General features: G+C 47.8%; 1 protein-coding gene across 1 annotated transcript; it reads right to left on the reverse strand.

Annotated features, from left to right (window-relative positions):
• Positions 1 to 1,566: 1,566 nt before the first annotated feature.
• On the reverse strand, positions 1,567 to 13,713 carry LOC129681163 (ras and Rab interactor 2; the record flags this gene model as incomplete). The annotated part of the gene is given in 4 exon segments (XM_055613040.1): positions 1,567 to 2,736; positions 4,246 to 4,337; positions 11,302 to 11,374; positions 13,602 to 13,713. Coding segments are annotated over 4 exon segments (1,447 nt in total), but the record flags the coding sequence as incomplete, so codon positions are not given.
• Positions 13,714 to 15,803: the final 2,090 nt, after the last annotated feature.

A 15,803-nucleotide genomic window follows, 5' to 3' on the forward strand; every position in this document is an offset into this window, starting at 1 on the left:
TTGACAGGCAACATTCCCAAAACTTTTTTTTTTTTTTTTTGGTTTTTGATTTTTTTGGAGACAGGGTTTCTCTCTGTATCCTTGGCTGTCCTGGCTCTGCTCTGTAGACCAGGCTGGCCTCAAACTCACAGAGGTCCTCCTGCTCTAAGACATTCTTGTATTGGTCTTTCCATCAGGAGGTTAGCCCGGACTCCCCAAGGAGCCTCTCTGTTGGCTAGCTGGTGCTAGCTGAGTCCTGCCAACAGCTTCCTGGCTTCCCCCAGCCCTGGGAGGAAGCATCTCATTCAAGTAGGGGTCCCTGTAAGTAGGAAGTTGGAGGTGGCCTTAGGAGAAGGAAGACTCTAGGGCTGCAGGGGAAAGAGGCAACTTGTGTCGATATTCCACTTTCTGCAGAAGCCTCCTGAAGCACTTTCAATTCCTAGGCACACCACAAAGACACTTTCCTTTCAGCTACTCTCTGGACACCCAGCTCCTCTAACCACGCCCAAACAACCCTGGGCTAGGTCAGAGCACCACAAGAAAACAAACACAGCTCTGAGTCTTTTGTGATCAAATCAAAGAGCTGCTCAAATACAAAGAGAGAGAGACCCAGAGAGAGAGAGAGAGAGAGAGACACACTCTACCACACACTGTTTACTACTTTCAACAAACACACCCAATCAGAAAGAAGAAATCTGGGTTCAGCTAAACCATGGAAATGTTTGCAAACCCTTGGCTGTTGCTGCCCACTGAATGAAGTCTCTGAAATTAACCTTTTAAGCATCAACCTCTGAAATTAAAACAAAACGTCTTCCTCATCAACAACAACAAAAACCCTTGGATACTCTCACCCTGGAAAAAAAGACTGCTTGCCAAATTCAAATTTGCCTTGGCAAGTTGCTTACCAAAGTAGCAATTCAGCCTTGTTCTGTGAGGTCACAAAGAAAGCATTTCCCCTTGACTGTGGAGAGAATGCCTTTCATGTGATCTCCAAATTCTGTAGCTTATTTTAAAGGAACACCAAATAAACTTGTCTTTCCCGTGTCTTGTTTATTCCCAAACTGTGCCTGATACAGCCTCTGTAGGGTGAAAGCCTGCAGGGAGGCAGCTTGAGCGGAACAGGGTCCCAGGGCCCGGAGTGTGGGTCTGTGTTCTGGTTCCTGGGCTGGGGCTTGAACACAGGTGTGCTCTTCTCACCCTGAGCTTCACACCCCTCACATACGCTACAAAGCAAAACCACCCACAGCCTCTCAAAAGACAGCAAAAATACTGCCAACAGCACGCAGCTTACAGAGGAACACACACTGAAAACGCTCAGCAGATGTGCCGCACACACATAGAGCAAGAGCAGGCAGCGACGGGGACCCTCCGAAGTGGTACCAACCCCATCCCTGGGTAGAATCCTGCTGCAGTTCTGAAACATTTGAAGCTTGATGTGCAGCATCTGCCTTAATGGGGAAAGCTTTCCACGTACATCAGGTGGGGGAGTGTGTCCTCTGCAACTCCAGAGTAAGCTTCATCCAAAACAACTAACAGGACGCACCAACTGACAGGGGTTATAACAGATGCGGGGAGAAGGGCACTTACCAATTTGGTCTTCTGGGATCAGCGACTCGATAGGAGGGTCCAGTTCAGAGCTCTGAGACAAATAGTTCTTGACCTGAGTCATAAACTGCCGGATGGTCTGCAGCATGTCGGTGCTGGATACATGGCATTCCTTGTTCTCCTTCAGGAAACTCACGTAGTCCTGCACCAGGCACCCGAAGTAGGTGCATTTGTTCTGGGACAGCTCCGCGATCCTGCGGACCATCCGCTTCTCAGGGGTCATGAAAGAACTGAACACCCCGCTCATCTTTCGCAACTGAGACTTGACAAGCTTGGGCAGCACAAAAGAGCTGTTCCTCTTCTTTTTGGACTTAATGGGAGGTGCCATGGTCTCCTGGTCACTCTCCCCTCCGTAGTCCTCCAGGCTGCTGGTGGTGTCAGCCTCATAGCCATACAGGGGCATGCTCCGGTCGAAGTCCAGCGAGTCGGAGGAGGAAGTGGAAAGGCTCATGTCGCTCAGCCTCTGCCTGGCTCCATGGCACGGGGGCGGCTGTGATTCAGAACCGGGCGGCGGCGCCCTTGTGCAATCCCTGGGGGCGTCCCTAGGCGGGGCTCCACCTGCGTGCCCAGCTGTGCCCAGCTCAGGCTCCGGCTCCGGCTCCAGCTCCGGCTCCGGCTCCGGCTCCGGCCTCCGGCTGGGCCGGCAGGCGGTCAAGGTCTTGGCGCTGCCTTCCGCTTCCAGAAAAGAAGCCTGCTTCTTCAGCCGGGGTGGAGGGATGGGAGTTGGTTTTGTTCCAAGCAGAGCTACGTTCCCATGTTTGCTATGGTTGACTGTTTCTGGCATGCTCGTCTGGGGTTCAGTCCTGGATAGCCCAGGGCTTGTGTGCAGACTATTAATAGCGGGTGGGGGGGGCCTGGGTGGGGGAGACCGCGGCCTCTCGGTGCCATTCGCGTTGGGAGTCCTTGTGCTCAGCCTCTTTGGGCCTGTGCTGAGGTCCTGGCTGTGCACTTTCAAGAAAAGAGGATTAATAAAACACAAGGCTCCGTTGGTCTGGCTGCACTCCAGCTCCGAAGGCGTCCTGGTTTTTATAGAATGCACTCCATTTATAAGGCAGAGCTGACGCAAGGAGGCAGGGCAGATGCCGGCTGAGGGAGGCCTGTGGGGAGGTGGGGAGGTGGGGGGTTTGTTGTCTGCCGAGGAGCTCCAAAAATCTGAAAGTCATTATCAGTGAAGACAAGAATGTAAATACAGTGCACATGGGCCATTCCTACACACACTCTCTCTCTCACACACTGTAGTAACAGAGGCTTAACTTGGGGTCTGCTTTTTTCCTTTGATCCTCTCTCCCTCCCCCCTCTGACTCTGCTCCCCTACTGGAAAGGGCAGAAAGGCATCCAGGCCCAGCTATGGGCCCACAGCAAGACCCCAGGGGCCTCTCATGTTCAAAGCCTTTGAGAAAGGTTGGCTGAACCCACAGCTCCAGCCCAGCCCTCCACACAGGTGAGAAGGACAAGGGAAACTGGACTGGGTCCAGGATGAGCTAGTAAACGGCACAGAGCTACTAAGCTTGCTTTTCAAATTCCCAGTCAGCCCAGAGAGCAACACTACCCTTTCCAATCAACTTCTCCCGGGTACCCTCCAAGGAGGTGGCTGCCAGCCAAGGAATCCATCTGGCCTCCAAGTTCCCCTTTATGAGGTAGGAGCAGCAGCTGGGCCTGGGGGCTGTTACACAATCTACTTGAGGTTTTACACATTCAGCATTAAAATCCAACAAAGAGAAAAACTGCATTCAAGGGTCCCATGCCTACAGGGGGTGGGGTAGGGACGTGTGCGTGCGTGCGTGTGTGTGTGTGTATGAGTTATTTAGGTTCTAGATATCTTGGTGTGAGGCTTTAAAAATCCCAAACTTCCATTCAAATGCTGTATTCTGACTGTCAACCTATCCAAAGACCAAAGTTCTAAAATCTTAAAATCCTTCCATCTAGGAGGAAAATATTTAACTAAAGTTAAGAAAATGCTGATTCTGCCAGAGCACAGGGAAAAAGTCAAACCAGGTGAACTGGTCCACTGTCAGCCACATTCTGGCATAATTTGTGTGTGTGTGTGTGTGTGTGTGTGTGTGTGTGTGTGTGTGTGTCTGTGAACTGGCAAGGAGGCCGACTTTGGAAATAAGTCCCAACTGCCAGAGTAAGGTCCTTCGATGGAAGGAGGGACATGCCCACAGCAGCAGGGAGCTGAGTAAGAGGGGAAGAGAGACAGGTGTCACAGAGATGCCTTCATCCTTACCCTCCTCACGGCACCAGAGTGCCACAGGTGCCCATGTGCTGCTTATGATAGAAGTCATGCATGTGAACTCGGGATGCAACACACGGGACCTCTCTCTCCGTGAGTGCTGCCTTCCTCCAGCAAGATGCCATAGAAAGAAAAGACCCAGGCGGGCCACAGGTGCATATGCTGGGGAGCCTTCGTAGTTTGATGAGACAAGCTAGGAGAATAAGGGGTTACCCAGGAACACTTAGCTCCAGTATTTAAGGGTTGGGGGAACATTCAGGTAAAGGATCCCAGAAAGTGTGATCCAGAGACCTCAAGGTTCTAAGAGCTAAGTGGGTTCCTTGTAATTACAAGTGTGCTTAACGCAGCGATGGAGCCATGGGCCACGCCACAGGGATTCTACTTATGGGTTTATTTTAAGATAGATCCAGTCATGAGCTTCCACTTACTTAGTCCCAGCTGGGCTAGTTCTTCAAGCTGAGACTCCGTCTTGGCTGTTGAAATGGCATAAGGCAACTTCAAGGTGAATGGCAGGACATCCCTGACATAAACAAAAAAGAGCGAGAATGTCATTACATGGCTGCTGACTCTTGCATTTATTTGCATTCTACAGATGTCTCATCTTAAATTGTCTAAGACATCGCAAGTTGACACCATACCACAGCCAACCAGAACTTTTCTTCTTTGGCGACTCTCACCTGAATTATCACACTGGGGAGAGGCCAAGACACAAGGCTGCCTGATTGAATCTGTGCTAGGCAGGGATCAGGTTGTCCTGCTGGGCAGCATTAGGTATGTAGCATTCAGTGTCAGAATGTCTGATTATGCTGGCAGATCCAGCATGCCTCCAATGCATGGCATCCCACTTGGCTAGAGGCCTATCCTAATGCTACCTCTCCAGACAGCAATGCTCAATCTTCAATCCCCACCATCTTACAGGCAGCGGGCTCTCAGCAAGTCCCTGCTGGCCACCTTGAATACATATCCCAACTGGAGAGTGACCTCTGTGTGCTGGAGATGAAAGTCTCTACCGTGTTTTGCGGCTGATGTGCTCTAACTTGGGTGTGCACAGGGCTCCCCGGGGAACGGCATTATATTACAAGCTGCATACTTAGATTCAGGAGGTCTGGATGGGGCTCCCAGGCCATGAATGGCACTTGACGCTGGACCGGTCTTTTGAAGGCAAGTTTCAGGTGCCTTATGCCAATAATCATCACCATGTGCTGATGTGCCATATGCAGAGGGGCCCCAGGGAGCAACAAGCCTAATAGGAAGGCGCCAAGCTGACATCAGGGTCCTGCCATGGTCAGGGCATACAGTCTTCAGGAGCAAATGCACAGACCGTGGTGTGTTTCTCAGGAAGGGTAGAGGCAGACGGAATAAACAGCAGTTCATTTTCATATGCAAGGCTAAGAAACAAGCTTTAGGAACTCACAAAGTTAGCACAGGGCTCAGTATAAGACCCTGCACAGGAGAAAGTCCTACTCAGTGACAATGGCGACAACAAAAGGCGTTGCTGTTGTTGTTGTTGTTATTGTTAGTGTTATTTAGTGGTTTTGGCCTTAGGAAAAAAATCATTCACTCCTTTACTTCACAAATGTTTATTATCAGCTATGAGAAACAAACATTGTTCTGGGCCAGGAACAAAACATGAGTTGCTGCCAGAATGGAGCACCGTGCCAGTGAACACCAACACAATCTAAACAAGTAAGCTATGTATAGAATTTACCAGAAGGGTCACAAACCATGGGAAAACATTATGTGTGAAGGGGAAACTGCTGTGGATGTAAACATGTTTTTGTTTTGGTCCCAGGTGTGGGATGTGGGACTGATTCAGATGGTCCACAGCAGCAGACTATTTGCTTCGTACAGGCTCTGAGCGAGCTCTTTGCCAGCTGCAGATAGTTTAAATCTGAGGACTCTGGAGAGAGAATGAGTGCCAAATCTCAGAGAGTGTGGGGGCTCTGAGAAAGAACAAGGGTGCTCCTGCTTCCCCCGTTGCTGCTCATCATTGCTATTGTGAGACAAGAAGTTGGAGATCTCCTGAAATAAGGATTGGACTGGCTCCAAGGAACCTGATGACCCTGACCAGCAGGAAGCAGCTAAGGGAACTGTGCCACCTCTCCCACTAACCCTTTCTCTCTTTTACCTGGTCTTGGAGTGCTGGAAGGGATTGGGGTGGAGTAGGAAGAAGAAGATAAAAGAAATGTAAATAAAAGAGTTTTTAAAAACTAATGCCAACAGAAAATAAAGAGTATTTGAAGCCAGGTGTGCAGCACATCTGTAATCTCAGCAATATCTGTGATAGGGAGGCTTAAGCAGGATCAGGCGTTCCAGGCTACCTAGCGAATTCCAGAACACTCTACCTCAAAATAAAGCAAATAAAAACAAAAATATAAGCGGACCCACCCCAAACACACACACATGGTCCAGGGGGCTCAGGAAATGGCTGAGTAGTTACTTGCCCCACAGGCCTGAGGACTAGAGTTTAGAACCTCAGAATCTACGTAAATGCCAGATGGGTAGGTGACCCCTGTAATGCCAGCCTCATAAGGTAGAGGCAAGGGACGCCCAGAGCATGGTGGTTAGTGAGAATGACCATGGGTGAGACACTGCCTCAATGAATAAGGTGGACGTGCCATTGAGGACGATTCCTGGCATGCATGTACACGCCGCCCACGTGTACCCACACACATGCAAAATGCACACATACTATACACAGGAAAGAAGAAAAAGACGTGTCCAGTGAGTAAATCACACAGGGAAGACAGTTCCGAGGAGTGAGAGCAGCAGGTGAAAAGGCCCAGGGTGGGAAGGGTCACTGTGGCAGGCATGGCTAGAAATGGAAGCTTCTGCCTGTATTTTGTCATCAAAAAATGTCTTGAAAGTTTCTGTTGAAGAAAATCTTATACCAAATTATCCTGTTGTTTATGGGTGGATAAGGCAACATTCTGAAATGAGCTAGATCAAATCTGGATGACTGGAGAACCGTGGAACCCCTTAAAGCTGTTGACAGTCAATTACAAAGCTGCACAGTCAATAAAAATAACAATGCACAGGTGTCCTGACACCAGATAGCGTCACCAAAACTCTACCGTGCTCTTATATGGAATCAGGAGGCGACTTCTCCTGAGGGTGTCCAGCCCTTGTCAACTGCTGTTCCCATGAGGCCTTCACACCTGACCTAAGATTGTGAACAGCTTCTTCTGTGTCCTGACAGGAGCAGTGACCCTGAATCTAATCTGAATTGGAGACTAATGGGAACTGGAATTTTGTAATACTGAAGCATATCACAAATACATGTTTTTAAAAGTGCTCTCAGTCCATTCAAATCTACCTTCTTTGTGCAATGCAGAGAAAACATACATGCCACAAAACCAACCTATGTTTACTAGCTCAGCATGCTACCTGGAGTCTAAACATCATCTGACTAGCTTGGGGTTTTCTTAATGACATAGGACAGGAAGTTATACCTGCCAGTCCTTAATAGATGGTTGTAGGTTTTGACTTATTTAGACAATTAGATGTTGTATATGGGCCAGCTCACATCGGAGTACCCAGCATCTTACAACACACACACTTCCTTCTTATCTACACACTATAAAAAAAAAAGGGGCAGAGACATGTAAGAGCACATAGCAAAGTAGAGCCAACATCTTAAATACAGAACTTTATCCCAAGAGTTTCAGTATACATGCAATCTAGATTTACTTTATCTCTGCTCTGTATGTTTTGTTTCTAAAGAAGAAGAGACTATTATTATCCAGCACTACTGCTGTGATGCACTAAGCATTTGAACACCTGTGGGGCCTAGTGACCATGTTGGGAAGAAGCTGTAATGTCCCTCCTTCAATGATATCAGGATCCTTCGACACACTGACTGGTGGAGCCTTTGTTGCACCTCATAGAACCTGTGGAAGCAAAGCAGGGATTGGAACCAGCTGGGTTGAAACTCAGGCATGTGTAGCTGGCAGAGAAGAGTGAGGAAATGTGGGCTTTGGCATCGAGGTAAGACACGGCCATCAGTGTAACCCAGGCTGGCCTGGAACTGTCCTGTGAGTCCCTAGCTTCTTAAGTGCTGAGATTACAGGTGTGTTTTATATCTGCTAGTTCTGTTTCTTGTTCAGATTTGCTTCTTTTCCTTATATGTATGAATGTTTTGCCTGCATGTATGTCTTGCTACATGTATGCCTGGTGCCCTTGGAGGCCAGAAGAGTATGTCAGATTCCTTGGAGCTGGGGTTGCAGCTGTGAGATGAGAATCAAATCCCAGTCCTCTTATCTGCTGAGCAATTTCTACAACACTTATAGGTTTTTATTATAAGCAGGTACCTCACTCCCATGGTTCTAATTCACAGAGCTGCTAATTCACAAGGAGGGCTAGGGATAAGCCCTCCTGTTGTATGTGGTGGCACAAATATATAAGACTATTTGAATTACTATTTGAATATTAATACAAATACAGTTACTATTTGAATATTAAAAGTGGGTCTGAGCCTCGAAGCAGTAGCACAAGCCTTTAATCCCAGCACTCAGGTGGCAGAGGCAGGCATATTTCTGTGAGTTTGACTCCAGCCTGGACTACAAAGTGAGTTCACAAACAGCCAGGGCTGTTACACAGAGGAACTCTGTCTTGAATAGACAAAAACAAAAACAAAGTGGCCCAAGCCCAGCAGCCATTATCGCCAGCACCTGGGGCTTGCTGAACATGAAGGATGTGGTACAACCCAGACTCTTTGAATTTGCTTCTGCCTCTTACTAGTGCTACAAGTGATTCTGGGGCACAACTGAATGTGAAAGGCAGCTGGCTCTCTATACTGGGTTGCCAACATCCAAGCAGCATGGTGCTCTGTGGTGGTGGTGATCAATGGCAGTCACTACTTTTCTGAATGGTCCTTTCCACTAAGCTGATCCAATGCTCTAAGTTGGTCATCCACTAACGGTGGATTCTTTTGTCTGTGTATACTGGACATGTTCTGTGCGGGAAATCCACTGCAGTCTCCGTGATGAATTCTCTACTAACTACAAGGTTGGAGATTTTGGAGCTACTTCAGTAAGACTGGATCCTGTCGACCACTGATGACCAAGAATGCCTGTGAGGAGCAATAGAGGAGAAACAGAAGCAAAAAGAAGGAAAGAGAAATGACTCCCAGGCCCCTTTACTTGCAGAACATTGATGCCGGGATCTTCCTGTAAGTACCTCAAGTGTATGCTGGGGTTAGGTAATTTGCCAAAGGCCTCCATTTACTTTATGACTTTTAATCACTGGCCTGCCCTGCTACTCCAGTGGACACTCTGGTCTGCTCTTGAGTGGAGAGGATAGAGATGGGATCTTCTCTCTGTGGCTGCCAAGCATTTATGGGTGTAAGGTTGTTTCCCCAACAACAGCACAATTACCAGGAGGCAAAGTTGGATTGAGAGCAGCCAGCTAGCATCCCCTCTGGCTGCTGTGTCAGTGCTGGCATCTTCTCTAGCCTGGTTGGCTTTAGATTAGACCAGGTGTGGTCTCTTGGGAGTGGGAGCTGAGGGAAGGAGGGAAGCGCTGGGTGCTGCTAAGGCTATGTCCTGGGAGCTACACTTCTGTCTGTGGGCAAAACATTTCTTTTAAACTTTTTAGAGATGGGGATTGCAATTTGTCATATAATCGGGGTGCTGCTGGCTTTTAGTTATGTGTGTGGCACAGGGAAGCTGGATGATCTCATTGCCTGAGACAGTATGTCACAAAGAACGGAACCATCCCGGACCCCTAAAGTCTTTCCTAAGACCTGAATGGTCAGGATATAATTACATTTAAAAAAATGTACTTTGTTCTAAACTTTGCTCCCAAAGCTTTGTATTTGCATGAAGCAGCACCACTTACTAGCTTGTGTGGCACCCGACATTGCAATAGCGGCACAGCTTCCGCCTGCATTTGGGTTATTATATGTGTGTGTTAAAAGCAAATATATTCACCCAAATTTTAAAATGCCAAAGAAAGAGAAGTGGCATACTATTTAGGTAAGTGATGTCTTTACTCTCTTAATTGAAAAGGATGAAGGATGAAGCACATGGGCTCAGGGATTGTGACCCTACCCTGGCAAGCAGGTGGCATCCCCAGGTAGGCACTGTCCATCCTGGGAGCTGCCCTTGTTTTCTTCCTGCTAGTGAGCAATGCTAGGGTCCCCTCTGGAGATGCCTCCTCTTCCTCAGGCCATTCTGTGCAGCTTTAACTAGAGCTTAGTTGCCATGTCAGGCAGAGAAAGTCAACAGGTATGATTAATGCTAAACACTCTAATCCGTACGTTAAAACAGACTGGGCCAAACCAAAGTGACTCCCCAGGCTTGCTGAGACAATTGTGAGTTGTGATCTCTGAAAAGATATTTCCTTGTAGCCACTGCAGTGAGCAAACAGAAAAGCAAAGAAAGGCAGGCTGGGCTCTGCCTGGTTAAAACTGGCAAGGCTGGGGCTGAAGAGCTGACGCAACCATCCAGAGCACTTAGTGCTTCTGCAGAGGACCTGGATTCTATTCCTAGAGCCCACATGGTGGCTTGCACACTGTCCATGACCCTAATTCCAGGGGGTCTGCCCTCTGCTGACCTCTGTGGGCACCAGGGCGAGTGTAGTGCACAGACATGCTTTCAGGCAAGCACTGATGTACGTAAAATAAAATAAAAAATCGAGAGAGGGCGAGAGAGAGAGATAGGAGGGAGGAAGGAAGACCAACCTCTGCAGGCAGCAAGAGTTTCTTTGCTTAATCACTACAAGAAGGCTGGCTTCCTGTGGCTGGTTTTTGTTTTGTTCTTTGGCACTGCTAGGGATCAAACCCAGTGCCCCGTGCTTTGTAAGCAAACGCTTTACCACTCAGCTACAACCCCAGGCACTGGAACAATGACTTTGAAAAGTTGTTTTTGTTGTAAAGAAAAGAATAATAATAGAAACCCACAACTCACATCCTTTCCACACTGGTTCACTTTCTGATCTGGCGCTTAATTTCAACCATGAATTCAGCCCTGGAGAAGGTGTGAGCACCTGGCTGGCCTGGAGTAGAACTATGGAGGATTTATGGCTTAAAGAATCCACATTTGAAAATGGACTCTGTCCCCTGGAGTTTTCAAAAACACTATCAGGGACCTTGGAAAGTTACAGGTTTATGTACCAGTTTCTTCTGCTTGCCTGCCTGTCTGTCTTTCTCCCCAACCCCTGTCTTCTTATGCATGCATGTGTTGATACAGGTGGGTATATTGGTATGTGTGTATGTGTTTATGTATGCTTCATGCTCAGTGGGTCTAGCTATCAGGATCCATGGGAACAGCTTGAAGAAACAACCGTATTGACGAGAATATGCATCTGGAGGCCGGGCGGTTGCTTCCACCCTAAGCCTAACTCTGGAATGGGGCGGACATCTGATTTAAGTGGCAAACCCTTCCCTCCCATCTCATAGGCGACCAGCCTTCTCCAGACTAAAGTCCAGATCGTATCACACACCAAGCAGGTCCTTCAAGTCATGAGATGTGCAGAATCCTTACCTGCTGATGCAGTAGAAAGCAATGAGCCGGAATAAATCTGCAAAGCTGATTCCTGAGCCTTCCAGGGAAAATGCTAGGGAAAAAAAAAAAAAAAAGATTCCAGTAGGTGGCTGAGCCTTCCTGTGTGTCTGGGAAGGAAGGGCATTCAAGGCAGCATATGTAGGCCCATCTCCACCTTCTCAGACTACTGTACAGCTTATCCAAACCAGCTGTGAGGGGGTTGTCTGACAGGCAGCTTTAAACAGCCAGGAGGCTGAGGGCGGCCTCCCTGACTCACACTCAGCACATGCTCCACACTCGGTAAACACTCACTTGCACAACAACCTTTCTGTTTGTTTTGAAGTCCTGAGCCTGGAGTTGGGCAGGAGCAAGGGTTCATCTGGCTGCCGTGAGGAGACACCAACACTTGGCAGTAGTCCCGCCACCCCAGACCCTTTAGATCGCAGACCTTCAGTGCTGCACTTCCTTTGACATGAGCCTGGAGGTCAGTTTAAGGGCTCTAGACATTAGTTCTGGGTTACATTCTACGTAAAGAGTCGAAAGTCCTGTTCTCTCGCTTGGCCGCGTTATACAAGCTCCCAGATAAAAAAGCTGCACTCTGACAAGAAGCTGTTGCCACATGTCCACATGTGTGGCCCCGGACGATGGGGATAGGCAGTGGCTTGGTGTCTAGGCCTCATGCGCTGGCCAACCACCTTCATCTCACCTGTAAAATGGATAATAACAGGTCCTTGCCAACCAGAGGGATGATGTAGAATAAAGTTTGTTTTTAATGAAATATCTTATCTGAAAGAACGATACGCTAATGTGTGGTGGTGTCTATTACATCATCCAGAAACACTGCTAAGATGTTCTTTAGTGTAGTAAGCCCTTCTCCCACCCCATTGTACAGGAGGCAGCCTTGCTGGGTAGATATTGTTATGGGGGACTCGGGCCTACAGTCAGTCATTATGGATAGGATAATGCTTTGTACAGACTAGCTCTTCAGTCACTTTGAAGTCCCTTGGAGGAGTATCAGGAGGAATGACTTAAGTCTTAGAATCAGATGGAGGAAAATAAAAACTTCTGGCTTGAGGGAACTCAATAAATGGGGCTGGGGGTGGGGCACAAGGTTCACTGACAGTCAATGTGCTTCATAAGAAAGGAAGTGATTTCCTTGTCATGGTAAACTCTGAAAACTGAGAGGGATTTAAAAGCCAGGAGAAGTTGTTGCTGGCTGGGCTAGCAGCTTTTCAAAAGCCAACTCAGAATAACGGAATCAATTCAACATAAATCCATTATTTATTAACTTACGACACATTCACTGTCTTTAAAATGGCAGTGGGTCTAAAATGTGACATCAAATTATCTCCAGGTTTGGCCTGCTCAGTTGGACCTGTTTCCCAGGCACCCTTGACCACGTAAGTTCCCAGTTTACAATTGAACCGGAAGCAGATCATGTATGCAGGCAGGAGTTTCCTGTGCCAGAAATGTCACTTTCACAGATTCTATGTAAAGTCACTGGCTTAGGGAGACTGAGGGTGAGGGCATCTCCTGCCTGCCCTTCAGTTAACCTAGATACCTTCGAACTCAGGGACTAAAGTCATGCTTCCTAACTGCAGGCCTCCTAACTCGATTCTCCTGGCCTCCACCCCTCTGCTTGCTAACCTAGAATTTTCAGATCTCCCCACTTTGTTGTGCAGACCCATTTCCTGATCTTTTCTTGGAGACTGGCAGTACCTCAGAACTGTGTGTTCCCTCTTTTATTTAAAACTTGGCCTCCCGACACTCCACATTTTCAATGACCAGAAAGACAACAGAAAGGAAATGAACAGTGCTGAGAATCAACTCCCTGCAAATCTCTAGCTAGTCATCTGCCCACAGGGCTGGATTCACCTTGGATTAACTGCTTTTCGTGGAAGACTGAACAGTGACTTCCTGGAGGGAACTCGTGTGCTTGAGGCTTATTTATTCACGAGGATGTGTGGACACATGTTTTGGCATTAGTCTTGTAAGAGGGCTCTGTTGCTGCAGCTTCCCTGTGGTTTCGTCATCAGCAAACCTGGGCACCAAATCTACACTGTACCCAACTGGGGACTGGGCAAGAAAGGCAATTTACACTCAGCCACTAGCATGTGCCAAACTCCAGGGCGAACACCGTGCACAGCTTGTTTAACTGGCCTATAAAGTGCTCAGAGGTTACCATCACCACACTGGAGGGATGAGAATGCCAGCGAACGCCAGGACCAGACATGTTTGTTTGTATCCAGTTCCAAGCTCCTTCCCATCAGCCCTGCCCCCACTATCCCATAAACACTCACTGTACGTGCTTTCCTTTATAGCAAACTCTTTGAGAGGTGCTCCAAATTCACAGGGCAGGCGAAGGGAGAGGACTTTCTTCTGCATTTTGGAGGATTTACGAACCAAAAAGATCTAGGAGAAGGAAGAAAAGCCCAAGTTAAGGAGACTGAAACCTGAGTACATTATTTTCCTTCCACATGATTCCCTGTGAACAGATCACCCTTCCAGGAGGACTGTACAGCTCGGTGCAGGACACTCTACAGAGAGAGAGCTCGGAGCTTATTGGGGACCCCTTTCTTTCAAAAGCGGATTAGAAAGCCCTACTTTCTTTATCCATCCCTCATCTGCAGAGGCACTGGCTGCTGGTGACTGCTCCACCGTGATAGGTATAATGCCTTAGCTCCTGTCTCAAACAGGTGTCTTGGTGGGTGAAACAAATTCTAAACCAGATTCATGCATTCAGACTATACATGGTACACTGGGAGTTGACTAGCTAATTTGGCACATGGCATATTTAAGAGAGAAACTTGAATTTGTTAAGAATGACAAAGCAGTTGTTTTACAGTTTTAATTTTTGCTTTTGAATATGAATGTCTAGCTTCTTTTAAAAAATGAAGTCAGACACATGGCAAAAACCCTTAGAAGAAAAAGAATGGCTCTGCATTTGGGAGGAGGGTGGGTGTGCTCTGAGGTTCACTCCAGCCAACACAGTCCCAACATAGTTTTTACCTACATGTTTTAGACCAAAGCAGTTTCCAGCAGTGATGTCAAGACCACTAGGCCTCTCCCAGTGCAGACGAAGCCTGCCATGTGCTGCTGCGTAGGGCACAGCTCCAGGAGGCATCATCCTCACAGTATATAACTCAAATGAAGTGTGCAGTGTGGTGGCCTTGGCTAAGTCCTGGTCCCCTTCTATAGTGACTGGCCGTCCTTTAAGGACCCTACACTGTCTTGTTCTTTGTCTCTTTCCTGTGGATTCAAACACCTTACAATCTCTGTCTCATTACAATCTCTGTCTCACTATCTTGCTACAACATTTCACGGCCCCCACCCAGCTGATCTTTGCTTTTCCCTTTGCGCTTACAGTACCTCTGACGCTTATGGGGAAGGAGTGGGCAGAAAACCTTTTAAGCTTTCTTTTTTTTTTCCTGGTATCCACAGGGCATCCACAGGACTCATCAGGTTCATATATCTGAGAACTCAGGCTCTGGAACAGATTAAAACTGAGGCAGATGCTCCCCAGAAAGCATCCTGGGTGAGTTGAGATAAGGGGCCCACACTCTGAGAGGCAGCTATTGGCAGACAGGGATGAAGCACAGCCTCCCTTCTACAGAGTGAGCTCCAGGACAGCCAAGGCTACACAGAGAAATCCTATCTCAAAAAACAAAACAAACAAACAAACAAAAAGAGTGGGGACCTCCCTGGGGACCAATTAGGGATCAGGAGTGCTCCTTCAGGCTTTGCTCCCTAAAACACTGCAGCCTTATACAGCTGACAAAGTCCGGCCTGCAGACCACATCCATCCTGAGCCTGTTTGTGTAAGTAAATCTGTATTGCAGCAGAGCTGCACATTCCTTTATGTATTGTCTCTGACTGCTTTTGCCTGACAAAAAGCCTGTGCTGAGTAGGTGTGACAAAGACTGTATGACCAGAAAGACCAACAATATCCACACTCTGGCTCCTTACAGAGAAGTCCGCAGACCTGTCTCTTGCTTAATTAAGGGTGTAGTACCATCCTTAATACATTCATGCCACCAGGGCCAGGCTTCTGCTTTTCCTTCATCCTCATTCTCGCTTCTGATCCTGACAGGACATGGTGCCTGTCCTCAGCCTGCCCCATCTTGTCAGGAAGGCTGTCAAGAGCTCAGGTAGGTGGCTAGAGAGAACATTCTGCTAGCTTATTCCTCATGCAAGTCTCAGCAGGAATGGCTATGCCCTACCCCGGGAGGGGGGCAGGGCGGGGTGGAGACCTACTGTCTTAATGGCCTATTTCAGAATTAAATGCCCAAGCACATAATTCAACCAGTTCAAATTGGAGTCTCACAGGAAGAAGTTTCTGACCATATAGAACAAACCTAGAGGCGGCAGCCCAGTATTCTGGCCAAGGATTCTCTCCAAAGATGATCAAACATTGCACCTCATAGCACTGAGTACGTTTTAATGGAATTCTTAGTCGTGTGTGTGTGTGTGTGTGTGTGTGTGTGTGTGTGTGTGTGTGTGTG

Source organism: Psammomys obesus, unplaced genomic scaffold (genome assembly GCF_907164565.1).
Source record: "Psammomys obesus unplaced genomic scaffold, mPsaObe1.curated_primary_1811, whole genome shotgun sequence".
Taxonomy (NCBI): domain Eukaryota; kingdom Metazoa; phylum Chordata; class Mammalia; order Rodentia; family Muridae; genus Psammomys; species Psammomys obesus.